We start from the raw sequence: 23,007 nt of genomic DNA, 5'->3' as shown, positions 1-23,007 counted from the left end.
GTGTGCCTGGTCCGGACCTGAATGTGGGTGATCTGGTGTGGTTGTCTACAAAGAATATCAAACTGAAGGTTCGCTCCTGGAAGTTGGGTCCTAAGTTTATTGGGCCTTACAAGATCTTGTCCGTCATCAATCCTGTTGCCTTCCGTCTTGATCTTCCTCAGACTTGGAAGATCCATAATGTTTTTCACAGGTCCCTATTAAAACCTTATGTCCAACCCACTGTACCCTCCTCTTTGCCTCCTCCTCCGATTGTTGTTGACGGTAATCTTGAATTTCAGGTCTATAGGATTGTGGATTCTCGCATTATCTGCGGTTCTTTCCAGTACCTCGTTCATTGGTTATGGTCCTGAGGAGAGGATGTGGGTCCCAGTGGCGGACATTAAGGCCACTCGTCTCATCAGGGCTTTCCATAGGTCCCATCCTGAGAAGGTGGGCTCTGAGTGTCCGGAGTCCACTCGTAGAGGGGGGGTACTATCACCGCCAGCTCTCTGAGAAGGTCTGGCAGACGTTCTTCTGTACCTCTTGCATGATGTTCTTTGTTTTGGTTTCACTTTGTCATCTCCTTTCCTTCTCCCAGCTGTCACCTATTCACACTAATTGCCTCCCTTTATATTTCCTCCCATACTGCCTCACTTTGCGGTTTACACTACTTCCTGGATTGAAGTGATCACTGCTGGAGACTTCTGTTACTGCTTGTTCAGATAAGTCCTTTCTTGTATTGTGTTTCTTTGCTGGCTTGATTCTAGGTGCCCCTGACTCCCTCCGTATTAAGTGCAGGGAGCCGGTGGTCGTGTCCCCTCACTATTATAGGGTTTTCAGGTGTCACACAGTCTAGGTACGAGGGCATGCAATTGTCTACCTCTAAGACCCTTGTATGTGCTTAGCAGCCAGGGTGAGCTCTTAGGGTTTTACAGGGGTCACCTTTATGCTCCTTAGTTTGGGATCAAGCCAGTCGGATGTTTATCCATAACTTCCAGCTATCTGCAATATCATCCGTGACAGTATTAGAAAGGATTGGCTCCGATGAGCCGAAGTTATTACTTCGCAAAGTCTCGCGAGACTTCGCATAATAACTTTATAAATCAATTTCTACTGTAAAAAAACATTTCCCAAATTCGGGTTCGGTCCCATGTATTGTGATTGTCCATATTGCCTGCTTTGTTGGCTTGATTCATTTTTCCATTACATTATATACTGCTCGTTTCCATGGTTACGACCACCCTGCAATCCAGCAGCGGTGGCCGTGCTTGCCCCCCTTCCCACCCACTTTTTTTGGAACTGGTGTGAGCGGGGAAAAGTCGCAGATTGTGGTGCAAAGAACCTTTCTGCGCCAGAAATACACTTAATATAGGCGTATTTCTGGTTAGTAAATGATCCCCTAAGTTTTTTTTTTAGCTTGTAGTCCAAGTGAACCTCTGATTTTGGCCTATCTATCCTGACATCAGCTGACATGATGACATCATTACGCCCACCTCCATTCATCAGGCTGCAGACAGTACAAGTCACAGGCAAGAAGAGGTGTGACATGAGAGTGGGGGCAATAGAGTGCAGTGTACTGGGTGATGTATTGTCTAGGACCACTCCTGTGCCCATATCTGACATATGTCACTGTATCACACTATTTATATGGGCAGTATACAGCAATTTTCATATCAGCACAGGCTTGCACTATTTGTGCACTGTGTGGCACTATTAATAACACAGCGTGGCGTACCTGGGCACTAGGACAAAACAAATATAGTATTGAAGACTTGGCATAATGTTTCAAGAGTGTTGCTAGGACAGGTTTACATTTATGGGGTGTTGTGTTTGGCACTTATGGGTGGCCCTATGGTCTTCATTTGTGGGAGTGTTATTTGCCATTTTTAGGGGTGCTATGGTCTACATTTACACGGTTGAGTCCCGTTATTCTGACCAGCAGTTAATATCCAAAGTAACGGCCGTGTGCATCACGGACAGCAACTAGACGGGCCGGAGTGACTCCATAAGGTCCTGGTAGGTTGTGCCAGGTATTTGGAGCTATGCATCCCACAGCTGCTGGAGGGTGCGTGGGGGAGACCATAGAGCGAACACGACCATCAAGGTGGTCCCACAGATGATCAATTGGGTCCACATCTCGGGAACTAGGAGGTCAGGGTTGTACTTGGAAGTCTTGGTCATGCTTCGCCAACCAATGTCAGATATTTATAGCCATGTGACATATCGCATTGTCTTGCTGGAAGATCCCATCTGCCCCAGGGAAGACAATCAGCATGTATGGGTGTACGTGATCTGCAAGGATGGAGTCATACCAAAATAGGTGGAGATGAGTGAGCCCAGAGAATGGCAGGAAAACCTCCTCCAGAGCATAACGCTGCCCCCGCCACCAGCTTCTGCTCCTCCAGGAATGGTTGCAGGGTGTTTGTTCTCTGATGTTTCTCGCCTGACACGCCAACGTCCATCAAGCAAAAAATGTGACTCATCGGAGAAGACAACCCTTTACCAATCAGCGGAGGTAAAATTCCGACACGGCCGGGAATATTGAAGCCTTGTCTGTTGATGCAGCTCCATTATCAGAGGTGCAGTGACCGTCTGTCGGCTCCGGAACCCCATACACAGTAGGGTTCAGTGAACTGTTGTGTTAGACACACGTCTGGTTGCTCCACTGTAGGGCGTCCTCCGCTCTCGAGCACCTTCATAGCCGATGTTCACCTCTCACATCAATGGCACGTGGTGCTCCGCAGTTTCTACATCGTTAATTCACAATGGCGCCATTTGTCTGCTCACCACAGCAGCACGAGAACAGTTCACACTGCGCAGTGTCAGAAATACCGACACCCGGGGCCTGAAACCAATAATCGTCCCTTTTTGCAAAGAGGGATATGCGTGCAGACAGCCTATATAATACACCTTATATACCCACCGAGACAGCTCACCACACCTTATATACCCACCGAGCTAACTCACACCTTATATACCCACCGAGCTAACTCACACCTTATATACCCATCGAGACAGCTCACCCACCCCTTATATACCCACCGAGCCAGCTCACCACGCCTTATATACCCACCTCACCACAGCTTATATACCCACTGACACAGCTCACCCACACCTTATATACCCACCGAGACAGCTCACCACGCCTTATATACCCACGAGACAGCTCACCACACCTTATATACCCACCTCACCACAGCTTATATACCCACTGACACAGCTCACCCACACCTTATATACCCACCGAGACAGCTCACCACACCTTATATACTCACCTGGTCTACATTTATGGGTTTTTAGGTATTTTTGGGGGTGCAGAGGCTAGTGGTCATGGGACAGAGTGGGAGAAATTAAAGAAACGTGTGGCATACCATGAACTGCATAATGCTGTGGTCACAGTTTATGGATTTTTGGGTATGATATGGTGGGGGCATTGTGGAATACATTTTTGATTTCCGGGAGAGGGGACCGGCAGCATTGTCCCACACCTCCCACCCCTCCAGTCACAGGTGACCCGGGCACTGTACACACACGGCGGCCTCCTCACCGGATTCCTCTCACACTTCACCTCTAAACTAAGGACGCCTGATCACGTGACAGGACAGAAGGCGGGAAAGGCCAAGAGCCAATCGGCTCGCGCAGTCCACCCAGTGGGGGCGGAGCCGCTGTGACGTGTCGGGGAAGCGGCTGATGGGAAGTGTGTGAGTTCTGCACAGCATGGCTGCCAAGGTATGTGCCCAGTGCAGGGGACCGGGTGACAGGAGGGCCCCCGGAGCGCCGGAGCGGCGAGCGGACAGGTGGAGGGGGAGCCGCAGGCGGGAAGACGCAGCGTGTGTCCTGTGACAGGGCTCCTATGGCCGCATTTCGCTGATGACCCTGAGCCTGCCCTTGTGTGTGGGGTCATACCTGTGCTGGGGGCGGTGTGGACAGCTGACTGGTGGAGAGTAGTCCTGCAGAGACAGGCGCTCAGGAGGGTGGTGGTGGTAGTCCTTATCTTATACAGAGCTGTTTACACTGCCTGTCACACAAGGGGGGTACTCCTAGCAACCAATGAAATGTTAATCTCCAGGGACAGGTGGTACTCAGGAGGAGGGTGGTGGTGGTAGTCCTGTCACATCCAGATGAAAGTAGTCCGTGGATTATTCATAACTGAGTACATTGCCTTACACAAGGTAGGTACTCCCAGCTCCCCCTGAAATCTTTAGGGATAGGTGGTACTCTCATTGAAAGCCACTCAGGAGATGGTGGTGGTGATAGTCCTGTCAAATCCAGCTGAAAGTAGTCCGCAAATGATTTATAACTGAGTACATAAGGTTGGTACTCCCAGCTCCCCCCTGAAATCTCCAGGGACAGGTGGTACTCCCAGCTCCCCTGCTCTGATATCCCCGAGGACACTGTATCGCCTCCTCCAAGGACAGGCGGTACTCTCAGCATCCGCGATCACATCTGTCATTAGACTGTTTCATCCGTGAAGGGTCCGTGTTTGGTGCGTGTCTGTTTTTCTGTGCGCAGTGTCTCGTCCGTATTCCACATGCAGTGCTAGGCTGAAAATTAGTTTCCAGAGCATCTCCTATCGATGGTCCATGAAAACCAGCAAGCTGCGGTTTTTGCGTCCGGTCTGCGAAATCGAACGAACCAGATTCGGCATGAAAATGAAGTCAGTAAAACTCGCGCATCTCATCCGCGCGGAATACTCGCCCGTATGAAAGGGGCCTTACTGTGTCCTCTCCTCCAATGACAGGAGGTACTCCCAGCTCCCTTAGGCCTCTTTCACACAGGCGTTGCGGGAACATGCACGATTTTTCCGCGCAAGTGCAAAACATTGTAATGCGTTTTGCACGCGCGTGAGAAAAATCAGCATGTTTGGTACCCAAACCCGAACTTCTTCACAGGGTTAAGTGTTATGTAGATTGTATTATTTTCCCTTATAACATGGTTGTAAGGGAAAATAATAGCATTCTGAATACAGAATGCATAGTAAAATAGCGCTGGAGGGGTTAAAAAAATAAAATAAATGTAACTCGCCTTAATCCACTTGCTTGCGCAGCCGGCTTCTCTTCAGTGTTGTGTACAGGAAAAGGACCTGTGGTGATGTCACTCCGGTCATCACATGGTCTGTCACATGATCCATCACCATGGTAAAAGATCATGTGATGACCGGGGTGACGTCACCACAAGTCCTTTTCCTGTACACAACACAGAAGAGAAGCCGGCTGCGCAAGCAAGTGGATTAAGGTGAGTTAAAAAAAATATATATTTTTTTAACCCCTCCAGCGCTATTGTACTATGCATTCTGTATTCAGAATGCTGTTATTTTCCCTTATAACCATGTTATAAGGGAAAATAATAAAGATCGGGTCTCCATCCCGATCGTCTCCTAGCAACCGTGTGTGAAAATCGCACCGCATCCGCACTTGCTTGCGATTTTCACGCAGCCCCATTCACTTCTATGGGGCCTGCGTTGTGTGAAAAACGCACAATATAGAACATGCTGAGATTTTCACACAACGCGCAAGTGATGCGTAAAAATCACCGCTCATATGAACAGCCCCATATAAATTAATGGGTCCTGATTCAGTGCGGGTGCAATGCGTTCAACTCGCACATTGCACCCGCGCGGAATACTCGACCGTGTGAAAGGGGCCTTACTGTGTCCTCTTCTCCAAGGACAGGTGGTACTCCCAGCTCCCTTACTGTGTCCTCTTCTCCAAGGACAGGTGGTACTCCCAGCTCCCTTACTGTGTCCTCTTCTCCAAGGACAGGTGGTACTCCCAGCTCCCTTACTGTGTCCTCTTCTCCAAGGACAGGTGGTACTCCCAGCTCCCTTACTGTGTCCTCTTCTCCGAAGACAGGTGGTACTCCCAGCTCCCTTACTGTGTCCTCTCCTCCGAGGACAGGTGGTACTCCCAGCTCCCTTACTGTGTCCTCTCCTCCGAGGACAGGTGGTACTCCCAGCTCCCTTACTGTGTCCTCTCCTCCGAGGACAGGTGGTACTCCCAGCTCCCTTACTGTGTCCTCTCCTCCGAGGACAGGTGGTACTCCCAGCTCCCTTACTGTGTCCTCTCCTCCGAGGACAGGTGGTACTCCCAGCTCCCTTACTGTGTCCTCTCCTCCGAGGACAGGTGGTACTCCCAGCTCCCTTACTGTGTCCTCTCCTCCGAGGACAGGTGGTACTCCCAGCTCCCTTACTGTGTCCTCTCCTCCGAGGACAGGTGGTACTCCCAGCTCCCTTACTGTGTCCTCTCCTCCGAGGACAGGTGGTACTCCCAGCTCCCTTACTGTGTCCTCTCCTCCGAGGACAGGTGGTACTCCCAGCTCCCTTACTGTGTCCTCTCCTCCGAGGACAGGTGGTACTCCCAGCTCCCTTACTGTGTCCTCTCCTCCGAGGACAGGTGGTACTCCCAGCTCCCTTACTGTGTCCTCTCCTCCGAGGACAGGTGGTACTCCCAGCTCCCTTACTGTGTCCTCTCCTCCGAGGACAGGTGGTACTCCCAGCTCCCTTACTGTGTCCTCTCCTCCGAGGACAGGTGGTACTCCCAGCTCCCTTACTGTGTCCTCTCCTCCGAGGACAGGTGGTACTCCCAGCTCCCTTACTGTGTCCTCTCCTCCGAGGACAGGTGGTACTCCCAGCTCCCTTACTGTGTCCTCTCCTCCGAGGACAGGTGGTACTCCCAGCTCCCTTACTGTGTCCTCTCCTCCGAGGACAGGTGGTACTCCCAGCTCCCTTACTGTGTCCTCTCCTCCGAGGACAGGTGGTACTCCCAGCTCCCTTAGGCCCCTTGCAGACGAGTGTGTGCGGATAAGGTCCGAAAGCTTTGCAAATGCGTTCAGTGAAAAATGCACAATTTCACAAAGTCATTCAGTTTGGTCTGCAATCACGTTAAGTTTTTATCGCGTGTGTGCAATGCGATTTAATGCATTTTTTAATGCGATTTTCATGCAGCTCCATTCACTTCTATGGGGCCAGCATTGCATGGAAATTGCAGAATATAGAACATGCTGTGATGCGTGAAAACCAACGCATGTGTACACAGACCCATTGAAATGAATGGGTCCGGATTCCGTGCTGGCGCAATGTGTTCACATCACGCATTGCACCCGCGCGTTTTCTGCGTGGGTGAAATCCGTGACGTGAGCGCATAGCACCCGCACTGAATCCGGACCCATTCAGGTCCTGAGGGGTTAATTGCGACGGATCGCGGCGCCCAGTAATAGAGGCCAGGTATGGGATATGGCCGGCACATGCAGGCTACGTTTGTATTCAGGCATATTAACTATATTCATTGGCGCATTGGCCACAGTCCTTCCCGTCTACTTCCCCTCTTCTAAGTATTATATTTATTGCGGGCCCCCCCCCCCCTCCACACGATTAAATCATTGGTGGCAGTGGCCCCAGGGTGGCAGCTTCTGCTCAGAGCCCCAGCAGTGTAATCGCGGGGGGTTACCATGACAGCCAGGATGCTACTTGAAGCCCTGGCTGCCATAGTAATCTCCCTGCTGCTGTGTGGACTATGCACAGGACAGCAGGGAGAGTCTGAGGTCCTAGTCACTCTGATAGAGCTCTATCAGGGTGAATAGGACAAGGGTTCTAAGACAAAAGTACTCCCACCCCAGCTTCCTTATTCAGTGTCCTCTCCTCCCAAGACAGGTGGTACTCCCACCCCAGCTTCCTTATTCAGTGTCCTCTCCTCCCAAGACAGGTGGTACTCCCACCCCAGCTTCCTTATTCAGTGTCCTCTCCTCCCAAGACAGGTGGTACTCCCACCCCAGCTTCCTTATTCAGTGTCCTCTCCTCCCAAGACAGGTGGTACTCCCACCCCAGCTTCCTTATTCAGTGTCCTCTCCTCCCAAGACAGGTGGTACTCCCACCCCAGCTTCCTTATTCAGTGTCCTCTCCTCCCAAGACAGGTGGTACTCCCACCCCAGCTTCCTTATTCAGTGTCCTCTCCTCCCAAGACAGGTGGTACTCCCACCCCAGCTTCCTTATTCAGTGTCCTCTCCTCCCAAGACAGGTGGTACTCCCACCCCAGCTTCCTTATTCAGTGTCCTCTCCTCCCAAGACAGGTGGTACTCCCACCCCAGCTTCCTTATTCAGTGTCCTCTCCTCCCAAGACAGGTGGTACTCCCACCCCAGCTTCCTTATTCAGTGTCCTCTCCTCCCAAGACAGGTGGTACTCCCACCCCAGCTTCCTTATTCAGTGTCCTCTCCTCCCAAGACAGGTGGTACTCCCACCCCAGCTTCCTTATTCAGTGTCCTCTCCTCCCAAGACAGGTGGTACTCCCACCCCAGCTTCCTTATTCAGTGTCCTCTCCTCCCAAGACAGGTGGTACTCCCACCCCAGCTTCCTTATTCAGTGTCCTCTCCTCCCAAGACAGGTGGTACTCCCACCCCAGCTTCCTTATTCAGTGTCCTCTCCTCCCAAGACAGGTGGTACTCCCACCCCAGCTTCCTTATTCAGTGTCCTCTCCTCCCAAGACAGGTGGTACTCCCACCCCAGCTTCCTTATTCAGTGTCCTCTCCTCCCAAGACAGGTGGTACTCCCACCCCAGCTTCCTTATTCAGTGTCCTCTCCTCCCAAGACAGGTGGTACTCCCACCCCAGCTTCCTTATTCAGTGTCCTCTCCTCCCAAGACAGGTGGTACTCCCACCCCAGCTTCCTTATTCAGTGTCCTCTCCTCCCAAGACAGGTGGTACTCCCACCCCAGCTTCCTTATTCAGTGTCCTCTCCTCCCAAGACAGGTGGTACTCCCATTAAAAGGCGCTCAGGACTGGTGGTAACATTAGGTTGCATCCATTTACTCTATAGATGAGTATGTTTCCCTCCATAGACTGACCTCACTCTATTCTCCCAGAGACAGGAGGTCCTCGCAGCCCTAGGAATACCACCTCAAGACGCAAGCGCGACATGTTCAAGCAGATAAGGTGTTTGTAGCGTACCTGTCTGAGGTCGGAACTCCAACTATCCCCCGAACATGGCTGCCCCATGCCTTGTCTACAATAGAGTTCTAGTTCTACACCATTAAAGTCTGTGGAACCTGCTGTATGGTGGAATATGCCCACTGCCGATCTTGCCACAAATCCACCGAGATTATGCCACAAAATCTTGATGTATTACATGCATGTTTGACACGTGATATCTGCAGTACATGTGGTGATTTTCAAAAGCCCGTCTACACGCCTTGTCCTGTGGATTCCCCAAATCTGCCACGTCCGAGCTTGCTCTATGGCATATGTTATTTTGTCGGAAATCCCCCTCAAATCTACGTGGAGAGGACGATGACACCTGTCGTATATCAGGTGCCCTCCATAGACCGCTGGTACCCCCAGCTGTGGGTATCTAAGCCTCTGTTCACATGGTACGTTTACCACCTGTCTGGCAGATGCCACGGGAAGCTCCTGCTGCCCTCATTCTATATTCGTGGTATTACAGTTTCAGCATCTAAAGTATATCCTCTCTTTATCTATTTCGTAAAGTTTTCAAGATCTCTGCTTGCTGGCATTTGATGGTAACCTTGATTGCTTGCTTCTACTGGATAAAAATCTGTCCTCGTTATGTGATGCAGTGCAGTTGTGGCCCTGTTCACATTTGTATTGTGCGGTGGGGGGGGGGAGGTCCTTTTTGATCTTTGTCATAAAAAATAAAAAAATCTCAGTAGACCCCACCCAGATCCGACAAGCCACCGTGGCTGTCTTACCAGGGCAGATATTAAATAATGAAGGTTTCCACTAAATGACAGCAAGCACAGATCTTGAAATCTGTGGGGAAGTCAATGGGGGGGTTACTAAAGATTCCATTCACAGCCATGTAATGTCTGTCTGAAAATACCGCCCTGTGCACACACCTCGGGTCGCATAGACTCGGCATTATTCTGAATCTGTAGCCTGGCGCTTGCTGACGGCCCATAACGTATCTCCAGTTATATGTAGAAATCTTTAAAGGGATATTCCCATCTGAGACAATGGGGGGGGGGCATATCGCTAGGAAACGGGATGGGGGAAAGTGGAGGCTGGAGGACCCCAGGGTTCCCCGGGTCCTGCCACAACCAAGCGCTCCCCCCATAGAAGTGAATGGGAGCGCACTGTGCTTGTGCGGCCACCGCTTCCATTCACTTCTATGCGCAGTTAACCCTCCACCACTTTTAGGGCTAGCAAGGGAAACCCCCTTTAAGAAAATATGTGACCTGCTGCATTGAGGGGCTTCGAGGAGAGAATACAGGGTTGCACGGAGGCGCACACAATTCTGTATGAGGTCTTGCTCGCAGTGTGCCTATAGGTCTGATGTGTCAGGTGGCGTATCGAGGTGTATGTTGTCCTCGGGCACAGGGACTGCCACTTATCTATAGGTCAAGTGTCTGGTGACCCCCGGCTCGTGTGTAGCTTCTGACATTAAACAGATCAGCCCTCGGCCTGTGGGACGATGATATCGGGGAAGTCACAATTTGTCTGCGGTGATTGCAGCGCGGCCGCGGCTCTGCTCTGTGTCCTGCGCACAATTACACTGAACGTTAATTGATTGTCGGCTAATGTCATTTTCCCGTCTGGGTTTTTTTTCCCTTTGCTTCCCTGTTTGTTTTTTCTAGCAGGTTACCCGACGTTTAGTACCTGACGCTGATTCGATGTGACGGAGCGCGGCGTAGACAGCGCTATTCATTTACTGCCTGTAATCAGATGAGGTCTCCTCGAAGGAGAGGTCGCGTGTATTTCCGGCAGACGGAACGGGAAACTTGTAAATTGTTGTAATCGTAAGCTCCATTGTAAAGTGGAAATCGAGTTAACCCCCCCGATTCCGGGAAAGGGAGCGCTCCTGCTGGTGCCACCATAGGCAGACACGGAGTCCTGTGGAGTGTGCATCAGCTGGAGACAGATGGGTACAATTTAATTTTTTTCTAGGAGTTTCATGTAAAGGGGTTGTGCCATTAGGGCAATCTCTGCGCTCCCCCTTTTATAAGGCTTGTCTATGGTGTCGCGCTGAGACTGCAACACGACAGTTGCACAAAAAGCCATAGACAAGCATTATAAATATATGTCGTGCAACATCAATGTCACGCTACAGATGTCGCTGTGTAGCCCTAGCCTTACCTGCTGTTCTGCAACCTGCGCAGGAGCCCCGAAGGAGTTTTCCATCTGAACTGATACGCTAGGTTATGACTAGTTTCTTCTTGAAGTCTTCTCAGTGGGGGAGGGGAGTGACCTGCTGCTGACAGCTCTGGCCGTGCGTTATTCCCTGTGTCAGACTGAAACCCAACATGCTCAATCCTTTTTTTCTCTCCGACATCTGTTGTTGGGGAGAGAGTCGGGAAAACCTCCATTAGGTGATCTGCCAGTCCGGCCTAAATTGGCAGGAGTTGGTGAAATGCCGGGATCAGCAGCCTCCGGCACGCCAGCTGTTCTGAAACTACAACTCCCAGCATGCTCTATTCACTTCTATGGGAGTTACAAGAAAAGCCAAGCCAAGTGGGCATGCTGGGAGTTGTAGTTTCACAGCAGCTGGAATGCCGAAGGTTGCTGAGCCCTGGTTTATGGACTGCTTTATATGCTCCATAGATCCCTATGTACATGGGTCATGCACTGTAGGTCTTTCACCTTTCCTTGGATCCACAGGAGTAAGGCTACCTGCACTCGGGTCCGGGCTGTCTTGCAGGAATTCTTCGCGTATTTCAGTGCACACCAAAAAACGCATGTGTTTTTGGTGGAGATTTAAATTTTTATTTTTTTGGACATTGAAAAAGGAGAAGCCCACGTAAACTATTGACATGCTGGGAATGTCAAAAACCGTGCGGCAGGTCAATTTCCTTACGGAATGAAAACTCCCAAGTGTATTACGCTGCGCATTTTGCACACTAGAATCTGCACACAATCCACAACGTGTGCAGGGAGCCTAAAAAAAGTGCCGAACCTGCCCTAGGTGATACAGCAATGATGCGGAATTGAGGGGATATTTCCTATGCAGGTGGAGATTATGGTGAACTGGCTGAACTCGGACATTTTTTATTTTATTTTTTCCCTATAAAAGGGATCTCCTGTAGAAATTGGTTCTAACGTTTCCACCTGGTGGTTTTAGCGGTTGCAGCGCCACCGATCTAACATATATCTTCTCCACCCCCCCCCCCCCCCATCATACAGTGGCATGCCTTTTGTTTTTAATAAGTTTGTGGTCTATGCTATTTCATACAGTAAAACAAAATTGAAACCCAGGTGGATACCACCAAACAGAGGCCAAAGTGACACTCTTTTAGCGCCCTCTGTTAAAACATTCCTACTTGACAAATTCATTTTTATATATATTTTTTTTATGGAGACATCATCTGGTTGGGCTACTTTCACACTAGCGTTCGGGTGTCCGCTTGTGAGCTCCGTTTGAAGGGGCTCACAAGCGGCCCCGAACGCATCCGTCCAGCCCTAATGCATTCTGAGTGGACGCGGATCCGCTCACAATGCATCAGTCTGGCAGCGTTCAGCTTCCGCTCCGCTCAGCAGGCGGACACCTGAACGCTGCTTGCAGCGTTTGGGTGTCCGCCTGGCCGTGCGGAGGCAAGCGGATCTGTCCAGACTTACAATGTAAGTCAATGGGGACGGATCCGTTTGAATATGACACACTATGGCTCAATTTTCAAACGGATCCGTCCCCCATTGACTTTCAATGTAAAGTCTGGACGGATCCGTCTGAGGCTACTTTGACACTTAGAATTTTTTTTACAATATAATGCAGACGGATCCGTTCTGAACGTATCCACCGTCTGCATTATATGAGCGGATCCGTCTCAGACGGATCCGCTCTGAACGCAAGTGTGAAAGTAGCCTTAAAGGGGATGTTCGGGTTCAGAGCTGAACCTGGACATACCCATAATTTCACCCAGGCAGCCCTCCCCAGTTCATGCTCCGATGCGCTCCCTTGTCCTGCGCTGTATCGCGCAGGGCAAGGGCTCTTTTATTTACAATAGCACACTGCCGGGCGGAGGCTTCCGCCCAGCAATGTGTCCGGTGCTGCCACCGGATTTGATGGGCAGGCTTTAGCGCTGTAAAACTGCTAGGACAGCGCTAAAGCCCGCCGATCAGTGCCGGTGACGTCATCGGGCTCACTGGGGGGGCGGAAGGAGAGCCGGAGAGCCCAGTACGTCACCGGATCTCCAGAAAATGCCTTTGCCCTGCGCGATTAAGCGCAGGGCAAAGGAGAGCATCGGAGCAAGAACTGTTTCACACTTGCGTGGTTGCATTCTGATTTTGAGATTCGGCAGAGGATCTAAAAACTGGGCCTAAAGGGTTCAGTTGCATCCCCGTTCGTTGTCAACGGGGACAAAATGGAGCAGGATGTCCTCCGTTCCTTTTGTGTTTTTTGACCGGACACAAAACCGCTCCAAGCTGTGGCTTTGTGTCCAGTCTGCGAAGCGAAACAAACCAGATCCGGCAGCGAAATCAATGTAAGTCACTGATGCCAGAGCCCCCGAAAAAAACAGATCCATCACCCATTGACTTAGAATGATTTTAGTGCTGGTTCTGGTTTGTTCCGTTTCGATGTAACACAACCGCATACTAACGGAAAGGATGCTTTCGGATGTGTTAACATTAAACAGAACTATTGTGGTCTGATTTTGAGACCCACTGCCGGATGTATCTGAAAAAAAAACGGAAACCAAACCACAAGTGTGAAACAGGCCTAAGTCCTATTCGCGAGTCTAAGAAAAGGAACGTGACAATCAGTGTGGGTACTGCCATGGCCTGTCGGATGCCATCCAGTGGCCCGGTTGAGCAAAACTGCCCCATTTTGTTATTTTAATTCTGTTCTGGCTGACAGGGAAGGTCCCCACCCCCATTAACCCCATGTGTCTAGGGATTGTGTTTTTTGTTAGATATACTATAGTAACCAGTTTTGGATCCTCCAGTGATCACCTGTAATCGTATCGTAAATCCAGGAGCAAGTGTTCAGTTCTCCTGCAGCGCCCGTTTAGTGCAGTGATCTCCAATCTGTGACTTTCCACCTGTTGCAGAACTACAACTTCCTTTATACCCTGATGGCCACAGACGAGGGCCCCCCCCCCCCCCCCCCCCCCAAAAAAAAAAGGGATTCCAGGGTGAAAAACAGGACTGCTTTCTGCGGCACCACCCTTGTCCATTGATGTGAATAGGGCTAAGGCCGCTTTCACACAGTCAGGTCAGTGACTGTCAGGAGGGGGTCAATAACGGAGAACAGGTGTGAATCTTTCCATTATACCTCATCTCTGTGTAGGCTTCTCTAATGGTTTTGGCTCACAATCGCTGATTCCTCGCTGACTGTGTGAACGCAGCCTTAAAGTGTAACCGTCATGTTTTCATGAATTTTTCTCTTAGTTACAGCTGTTTAAACGTTTACAATATGAGGACCTTCTCAAGATGGCTCCTCTGCCAGTTCTCTGAGGTCAAAACTGCTTTCCCTCACTTTCCATACACACTTGCTGTAGCCAGCAGCTCCCTGCCAGCCAATCAGCTTGGATTACTGAGAGACACGCCTCCTCACTCTGAAGCCTAAGGGCTCTTTCACACCTGCGTTCTTTTCTTCCGGCATAGAGTTCCGTCGTCGGGGCTCTATGCCGGAAGAATCCTGATCAGTTTTATCCTAATGCATTCTGAATGGAGTGAAATCCGTTCAGGATGCATCAGGATGTCTTCAGTTCCGGAACGGAACGTTTTTTGGCCGGAGAAAATACTGCAGCATGCTGCGCTTTTTGCTCCGGCCAAAAATCCTGAAGACTTGCCGCAAGGCCGGATCCGGAATGAATGCCCGTTGAAAGGCATTGATCCGGATCCGGCCTTAAGCTAAACGTCGTTTCAGCGCATTGCCGGATCTGACGTTTAGCTTTTTTAGAGTGGTTACCATGGCTGCCGGGACGCTAAAGTCCTGGCAGCCATGGTAAAGTGGAGCGGGGAGCAGCATACTTACCGTCCGTGCGGCTCCCGGGGCGCTCCAGAGTGACGTCAGGGCGCCCCACGCGCATGGATGACGTGATCGCATGGCACATCATCCATGCGCATGGGGCGCTCTGACGTCACTCTGGAGCGCCCCGGGAGCTGCACGGACAGTAAGTATACCGCTCCCCGCTCCTACTATGGCAACCAGGACTTTAATAGCGTCCTGGGTGCCATAGTAACACTGAACGCATTTTGAAGACGGATCCGTCTTTAAATGCTTTCAGTACACTCGCGTTTTTCCGGATCCGGCGTGTAATTCCGGCAAGTGGAGTACACGCCGGATCCGGACAACGCAAGTGTGAAAGAGGCCTTATGCAGGCATGCAGTGTGAAGGACAGCTCCTCTGTCTTCCTAGCCGGAGACAGACCAGCCCTAGCAACTGTCTTTTAAGTGAGCAGTGGAAAAGGACAGAGGACATTAATGAAAGCTGTTATATAAGGTAATTACAGATCGTTTGACAATCATTGGCAGACTAACTTCGGTATACATGCCTAGCTCTAATAAACTATTAAATAAAAAATATGACAGTTACACTTTAAGGCTGTGTTACACTAGGCAATTTTTCGGGCGATAATCGTTAACTAGTATTGAACCAGCTCGTTCATCGGGCTATTCTGATTTTTTTTAAGCATGCTTAAAAATCAGCGCTTGCCGGCGGCATTAGCCGTTGCTCCTCCCCATACTCCGGAGGAGAGCACTGCATAAAATAGCAACAGTCTCCTCCACTAGCTAGCAAGTGATTGCCAGGAGGGAAGGGACAAACGCTTGCGCAGTCGGCCTGTGTAGTACAGGCTTTAGCGGAAGTTTCGGACACAGCTAGTGGACAGGCATGGTGCTGATTCTGGAAACCCCCTTCAAGCTTGGACTTCCATAGATCAGCTGTAATCTGTGTGGGTAGAAAGCATTGAATTCCCCTGCACTGCCTCCACAGGAGAAATGAAGCATTACACAGTGGCTGTGGAAACCAGGTAACTTTTCATGTAATGTGTGGACCTGTTGTGTCCTCCAGAGCAAGAGACTCTCTTTGTAGCCCCTGGTCCTGATGAAGGTCCTGAATGGGTTACTCCCCCCCCCCCCCACTCCAGTTACCTAGAAATCCCTAATAGACTTTTCTAAACCAGACAGCCTTTTTTATGATGTTGGCCTGTATTCCCAGTTACTTGTAATGCTGTTATGTTGGGAGCCCTCTCTGTTAATGAGTCTCCAGGGCATTTACTGTTTAATGGCCTGTCTGTGAGCTCCTGTTATCTGCAGCCATGTCTCCTTGTGTAATGCTGCGCGTGGTCTCTGACTTCCAGCGTGTGAAATCACATGCCATGTGCATGCTTGGCTTTATTTTGTTACCTGCTCATGATCGTGTTTGTGCAGGAGGACGGGCACGTGGCCAGGATTGGTCAATGATTCAAGGAGCAGGAGAGGCCAGGCCACGTCTTTCTCGGTGCTGCGTTTTAAATGGTTATTATATTTTTTTAACTGTATATTAATACGGGACACATAAAACCAAATTGCAAAAAAGAGGGGGGAGCGAACAAATGTAACAAAGTATTTATTTTTAATTAATAAATTTTTTACAAACTTGAACAATATCACAGTTTATACAGTAAGACTGGAATCAAAAGTGCGTTTTTTTTTAAAGAGATGTAGATTCAATGAGGATGGGGGGGGGGGGGGGTGGTGAACACACCAAAGAGGAGTTGTTGGGATGTAATAATATATGGAGGTGATTAAAATATTAGTGCGAAAGGAGAAGATTATTGGGAAAAACTGTACAATTAACCATCTCCGGACCGCCTAACGCAGATGTGCGGTCCGGAGGTGGCAGCTCTGCGCAGAGTCACGCATATATGCGTCATCTCGCGAGAGCCGGGATTTCCTGTGAACGCGCGCGCGCTCACAGGAACGGAAGGTAAGCGAGTGGATCTCCAGCCTGCCAGCGGCGATCGCTCGCTGGCAGGCTGGAGATGTGATTTTTTTAACCCCTAACATGTATATTAGACGCTGTTTTGATAACAGCATCTAATATACCTGCTACCTGGTCCTCTGGTGGTCCCTTTTGTTTGGATCGACCACCAGAGGACACAGGTAGCTGTGTAAAGTACCACAAAACACTACACTACACTACACCCCCCCCCTGTCACTTATTAACCCCTTATGAACCACTGATCACCCCATATAGACTCCCTGATCACCTCTGTCATTGATCACCCCCCTGTAAGGCTCCATTCAGACGTCCGTATGATTTTTACGGATCCACTGATACATGGATCGGATCCGCAAAACACATGCGGATGTCTGAATGGAGCCTTACAGGGGGGTGATCAATGACAGAGGGGTGATCACCCATATAGACTCCCTGATCGCCTCCGTCATTGATCACCCCCCTGTAAGGCTCCATTCAGACGTCCGCATGTGTTTTGCGGATCCGATCCATGTATCCGTGGATCCGTAAAAAATCATACGGACATCTGAATGGAGCCTTACAGGGGGGTGATCACCCCATATAGACTCCCTGATCACCCCCCTGTCATTGATCACCCCCCTGTAAGGCTCCATTCAGACGTCCGTATGCGTTTTGCGGATCCGATCCATGTATCCGTGGATCCGTAAAAAATCATACGGACGTCTGAATGGAGCCTTACAGGGGGGTGATCAATGACAGGGGGGTGATCACCCCATATAGACTCCCTGATCACCCCCCTGTCATTGATCACCCCCTGTAAGGCTCCATTCAGACATTTTTTTGGGCACAAGTTAGCGGAAATTTTTTGTTTGTTTTTGTTTTTTCTTACAAAGTCTCATATTCCACTCACTTGTGTCAAAAAATAAAATCTCACATGGACGCACCATACCCCTCACGGAATCCAAATGCGTAAAATTTTTTAGACATTTATATTCCAGACTTCTTCTCACGCTTTAGGGCCCCTAAAATGCCAGGGCAGTATAAATACCCCACATGTGACCCCATTTCAGAAAGAAGACACCCCAAGGTATTCCGTGAGGGGCATATTGAGTCCATGAAAGATTGAAATTTTTGTCCCAAGTTAGCGGAAAGGGAGACTTTGTGAGAAAATACAAAAAAAATCAATTTCTGCTAACTTGTGCCAAAAAAAATAAAAATTCTAGGAACTCGCCATGCCCCTCACGGAATACCTTGGGGTGTCTTCTTTCCAAAGTGGGGTCACATGTGGGGTATTTATACTGCCCTGGCATGTTAGGGGCCCGAAAGCGTGAGAAGAAGTCTGGGATCCAAATGTCTAAAAATGCCCTCCTAAAAGGAATTTGGGCCGCTTTGCGCATCTAGGCTGCAAAAAAGTGTCACACATGTGGTATCGCCGTACTCAGGAGAAGTTGGGGGAATGTGTTTTGGGGTGTCATTTTACATATACCCATGCTGGGTGAGATAAATATCTTGGTCAAATGCCAACTTTGTATAAAAAAAATGGGAAAAGTTGTCTTTTGCCAAGATATTTCTCTCACCCAGCATGGGTATATGTAAAATGACACCCTAAAACACATTCCCCAACTTCTCCTGAGTACGGCGATACCAGATGTGTGACACTTTTTTTGCAGCCAAGGTGGGCAAAGGGGCACACATTCCAAAGTGCACCTTCCGGATTTCGCAGGCCATTTTTTACACATTTTGATTGCAAAGTTCTTCTCACACATTTGGGCCCCTAAATTGCCAGGGCAGTATAACTACGCCACAAGTGACCCCATTTTGGAAAGAAGACACCCCAAGGTATTCCGTGAGGGGCATGGCGAGTTCCTAGAATTTTTTATTTTTTGTCGCAAGTTAGTGGAATATGAGACTTTGTAAGAAGAAAAAATAAATAAAAAAAATCATCATTTTCCGCTAACTTGTGACAAAAAATAAAAAGTTCTATGAACTCACTATGCCCATCAGCGAATACCTTAGGGTGTCTACTTTCCGAAATGGGTTCATTTGTGGGGTGTTTGTACTGTTTGGGCATTGTAGAACCTCAGGAAACATGACAGGTGCTCAGAAAGTCAGAGCTGTTTCAAAAAGCGGAAATTCACATTTTTGTACCTTAGTTTGTAAACGCTATAACTTTTACCCAAACCATTTTTTTTTTTGCCCAAACATTTTTTTTTTTATCAAAGACATGTAGAACAATAAATTTAGCGAAAAATTTATATATGGATGTCGTTTTTTTTGCAAAATTTTACAGCTGAAAGTGAAAAATGTCATTTTTTTGCAAAAAAATCGTTAAATTTCGATTAATAACAAAAAAAGTAAAAATGTCAGCAGCAATGAAATACCACCAAATGAAAGCTCCATTAGTGAGAAGAAAAGGAGGTAAAATTCATTTGGGTGGTAAGTTGCATGACCGAGCGATAAACGGTGAAAGGAGTGTAGTGCCGAAGTGTAAAAAGTGGCCTGGTCATTAAGGGGGTTTTAGCTAGCGGGGTTAAAGGAGGCTCCAGGACCCTGTTGGGTGTCCCCTAGCCTGGTTACAGGATGAGACGCGGCCTGTGGCCTGGTTACAGGAGGAGACACATTTGCCCACAGATATTATAGCTGGACCTGTAGATCCTGCAAACTCGTAGGTTGGTGAAGCTGCTGTCCCAGCTGGTTGCAGAAACTGCTCCCAGCACCTCCTAATGGCTAGATCAGAATGGCGTACATGGTGGGCAATTAATCAAAATGACCATCTTTCTTCTCTCAGTCCAATGATGCACCCGATCTCTAAGTCTGCCAACTGGGCAAAATGTATTTTATTGTATTACAGAGGCACGTCTAGCAGTCATCGATCACCAAATGGTACACTACCCAAAAGTAGCCTCTGAGAGCCCTTTTATAGAGCAGCAGGGGAATCACTGTTAGTCCTCCTGCACACTACCGTATGGCTTTTTCAGTGTTTTTCCGTTTTTTGTTTACGTTGTGTTTCCGTTTTTCCGTATGGCATATACAGTATACAGTAATTACATTTAAAAAAATTGGGCTGGGCATAAAATTTTCAATAGATGGTTCCGCAAAAAACGGAACTGATATGGAAGACATACGAATGCATTTCCGTATGTGTTCTGTTTTTGTTGGCGGACCCATTGACTTGAATGGAGCCACGGAACGTGATTTGCGGGCAATAATAGGACATGTTCTATCTTTCAACGGAACGAAAAAACTGTAATACGGAATGCATACGGAGTACATTCATTTTATTTTTTTACGGAACCATTGAAATGAATGGTTCCGTATACGGAACGCAGAAAACGGCCTGTAAACAGAAAAAAAAACGGTCGTGTGGAGGAGGCCTTACCCAGTCTCTAATCAGACCACACCTGTAATCCTTTACATATCTGCCGGAGACATAACTGCATGCCCAGTTTTGCAGCGATCCAACACATATCATGCTTTTTGTCAATAAGTGTATAAAGGAATCCACTTCTGGCTTTGTGCTGAAAAAATAAATAAAAAAACCACTAGGTCAAAAACCGCTCTGTGATTTGAGCCCAAGATCTTATTCACACGTACATGTCTGTTTAGCAGATGCAATGTTTCAGTGAGTAACGGACAGAACATGGATGGCATGTGTGTTCTGACGAGGCTTTCACAGACCCATAGACTTCTGTGGGCGTGTTTGGTCCACATAACATTCAGAGGGGTCTTTCCACTGACCCTACGGTCAGCCGTAAAACAAGGGGTGAATAAACACTAAAATCATTGGGTATGTGTGCTGTCCGTGCTTCGTGGGCCCTGAGAGGCGTATGGTGTGGGGCCATCAGGGGATCCTACTCCATAAGCAGTGGGTGCCTAGCCACAATGGCCGTTATCGGAGAGACCACCAATCTCTATCATTTAACCCCTCAGATGCCGCAGTCAATAGCAGCCACGGCCAAAGGCAGGCAAAAGGAAGGTAGCTCCCTCTCCCCTTCAGTCGGAGCCCTCACGATAAAAAAGGGATCTGATTGGTTGCTATGACAGGCTGGGAACTTGTGAAGGCTCCTAGGCCTGTTATAGTAAACTGCCTGCAAAGCCATGCCTGAAGCACTGCCTTTATAGGCAGTCTGTAAAAATACCATAGACTATTGCAGACTATGGGACAAGCGATCGGAAGCTCTCATGTACAAGTCCCCTAAGATGACTAAAAATGACAGTGTAAAAAAAATTCAAAAATATTAAAAATTTACTTAAATATCTCCCGTTTTCTAACTTTTATCTATAAAAATAAACATGATGTATATCGCAGCGTCTAAAAATGTCAAAGCCTTTTTTAAATATAAAATTTTTCTTTCTACGTGGTGAATACTATGATGGAAAAAAATAAAAAATGCGTGATTCACAATTTTTGGGAGGTCACCTTGCCCCTAAAGAATTTCATAAAAAGTGATCAAAAAGTCATGTGTGCTCCTTATGAAGTAATGGTCCATTGTTAGGATATGCCATCACTTTATGATCAGTGGGGGTCCGACCTCTGGGCACCCCACTGATCCTGTATATACTGTATATGATGCATCCCCCTTTTTTGTTCTTCTCCTGCAGTGTGCCCTGGACATACAGCTAGTCCTATTTAAAGGGGTGATCCAATACGGAGTGATTGGAGCAGCAGCGTGTATGCTCGACACCCCACCGGGGATAGGGGATAATTTGTAACTAAGACTGGACGGCTCATTTAAAGGGAATCTGTCACCATCAATTCACCGTTAAACTGGGCACAATGCCTCGTAGGGCTAGATTAGCTGAATGTAATCAATTAAAAAATACTTTGTAATCCATATGCAAATGATGAGTTAAGTGCCCTGAGGGCGGGACCGAGCCACTCTGTGCACCCTTGCTCATCTTGCTTCCTTTGCCAGGCCCTCGCTCTCCCCAGATTCTTGCATAGTGATCTTGCCTGATCCTGTCAATCAAAAGTGAGAGAGAGGAGCTGGCTGAGGAAGCAGGAGGAGCAAGGGTGCACAGAGTAGCTTGGCCCCGCCCTCATGACACTTTACTGCTCATTTGCATATGGATTCCCAATTATTTTTCTCCAGAATGAAGCAATGGTTTGCTAAGTGAATTATACATTACATTCAGCTGCGCTAGACCTACAAAGCATTGTGCCTGCTTTATCAGTGACCTTCCTGGTGACAGGCTCCCTTTAAATGCAGTTGTGGGGTGCTTCCCTTCTAATATGCGCACAATTCACTCATTATTATATTTTAGACTTATTTTTGCATTTCTTGATTTTGATTTGTATATTCCTGTCTTAGAACTTTAAAGAGGTTCTCCAGGCTTTTTCATATTTATGATCTATCCTCCGGATAGGTCACCAATATCAGATCGGCGGCGGTCCGACCAGGGCCGGATTAAGAGCATCATGGGCCTGGTGCTGAAGATTTTAATGGGCCTTTTTATAGAAAATGAAAATGCAACGCAGAGCAATTTTTTATAACACAAATAAAGTGCATCTGTCATATGTTTTATGCATATGAAATCACCAGCATAGCTGAATAGATGTTGATGTATCGATACCTTGCATACCTTTATAGAATCTGTTCTTTCTTTAGCCTTTACTTAAGTAAAACACTTATGGGGCCCAGAGTGTCAAGAGGTGTGGTAGGGGGTCCTCTGTGCCCTCCAGACCGTAACACCTCTCCCATGTGAAGTCACGCCCGCTTTTTTGGTTGACACCAACGGCTCACTTGACAGCGACATGTTGAGATCCTGCGAATGTGCCATGAATAGGTGAATGGGAATTGCAGTGTCTGTAGGAACCTGAGACTGTGCATGCACCGCAATCCCCATTCACAGCGCATACGGGATGTGTGTGTGTGTCAAAGAAGGTGCAGGCATGAACTCACAGGGCAAAAACAATAGTGCTTATAGAACAGACTACACAGTGTAGCGGTATACTGTATATTGTGGGGCACGGTGTGTAGGCTATATGTGTATAACAAACATACTCCACAGGAAAATCTACAATTACTTGGCTTGGCCCTTGGGGATCTCGGACACAACTTCAGCACCTTGGCCGCGGGCTCGGCAGAGCTGATGTGTTTTATCCTAATGAGAAAGATTTCATAATAAGGATTTGGAGAAGGGGCAGAGGGATAGCAGAGCAGGGAGAGGCCGGTGCTGCTAC

The 23,007-nt window shown here is 48.5% G+C and overlaps 1 protein-coding gene across 1 annotated transcript in view; it reads left to right on the top strand.

The window, feature by feature from the left end:
- Positions 1-3,629: 3,629 nt before the first annotated feature.
- SLC25A13 (solute carrier family 25 member 13) overlaps positions 3,630-23,007 on the top strand; it is a 115,414-nt gene continuing 96,036 nt past the window's right edge. The window contains exon 1 of the mRNA XM_044293294.1: positions 3,630-3,708. Within this exon, the coding sequence (XP_044149229.1) occupies positions 3,697-3,708 (12 nt within the window). The 5' untranslated portion in view covers positions 3,630-3,696. The remainder of the gene's footprint in view (positions 3,709-23,007) is intronic.

Source organism: Bufo gargarizans, chromosome 5, assembly GCF_014858855.1.
Source record: "Bufo gargarizans isolate SCDJY-AF-19 chromosome 5, ASM1485885v1, whole genome shotgun sequence".
Classification (NCBI taxonomy): Eukaryota; Metazoa; Chordata; class Amphibia; order Anura; family Bufonidae; genus Bufo; species Bufo gargarizans.
This window is presented reverse-complemented; position numbering and strand designations above follow the sequence as displayed.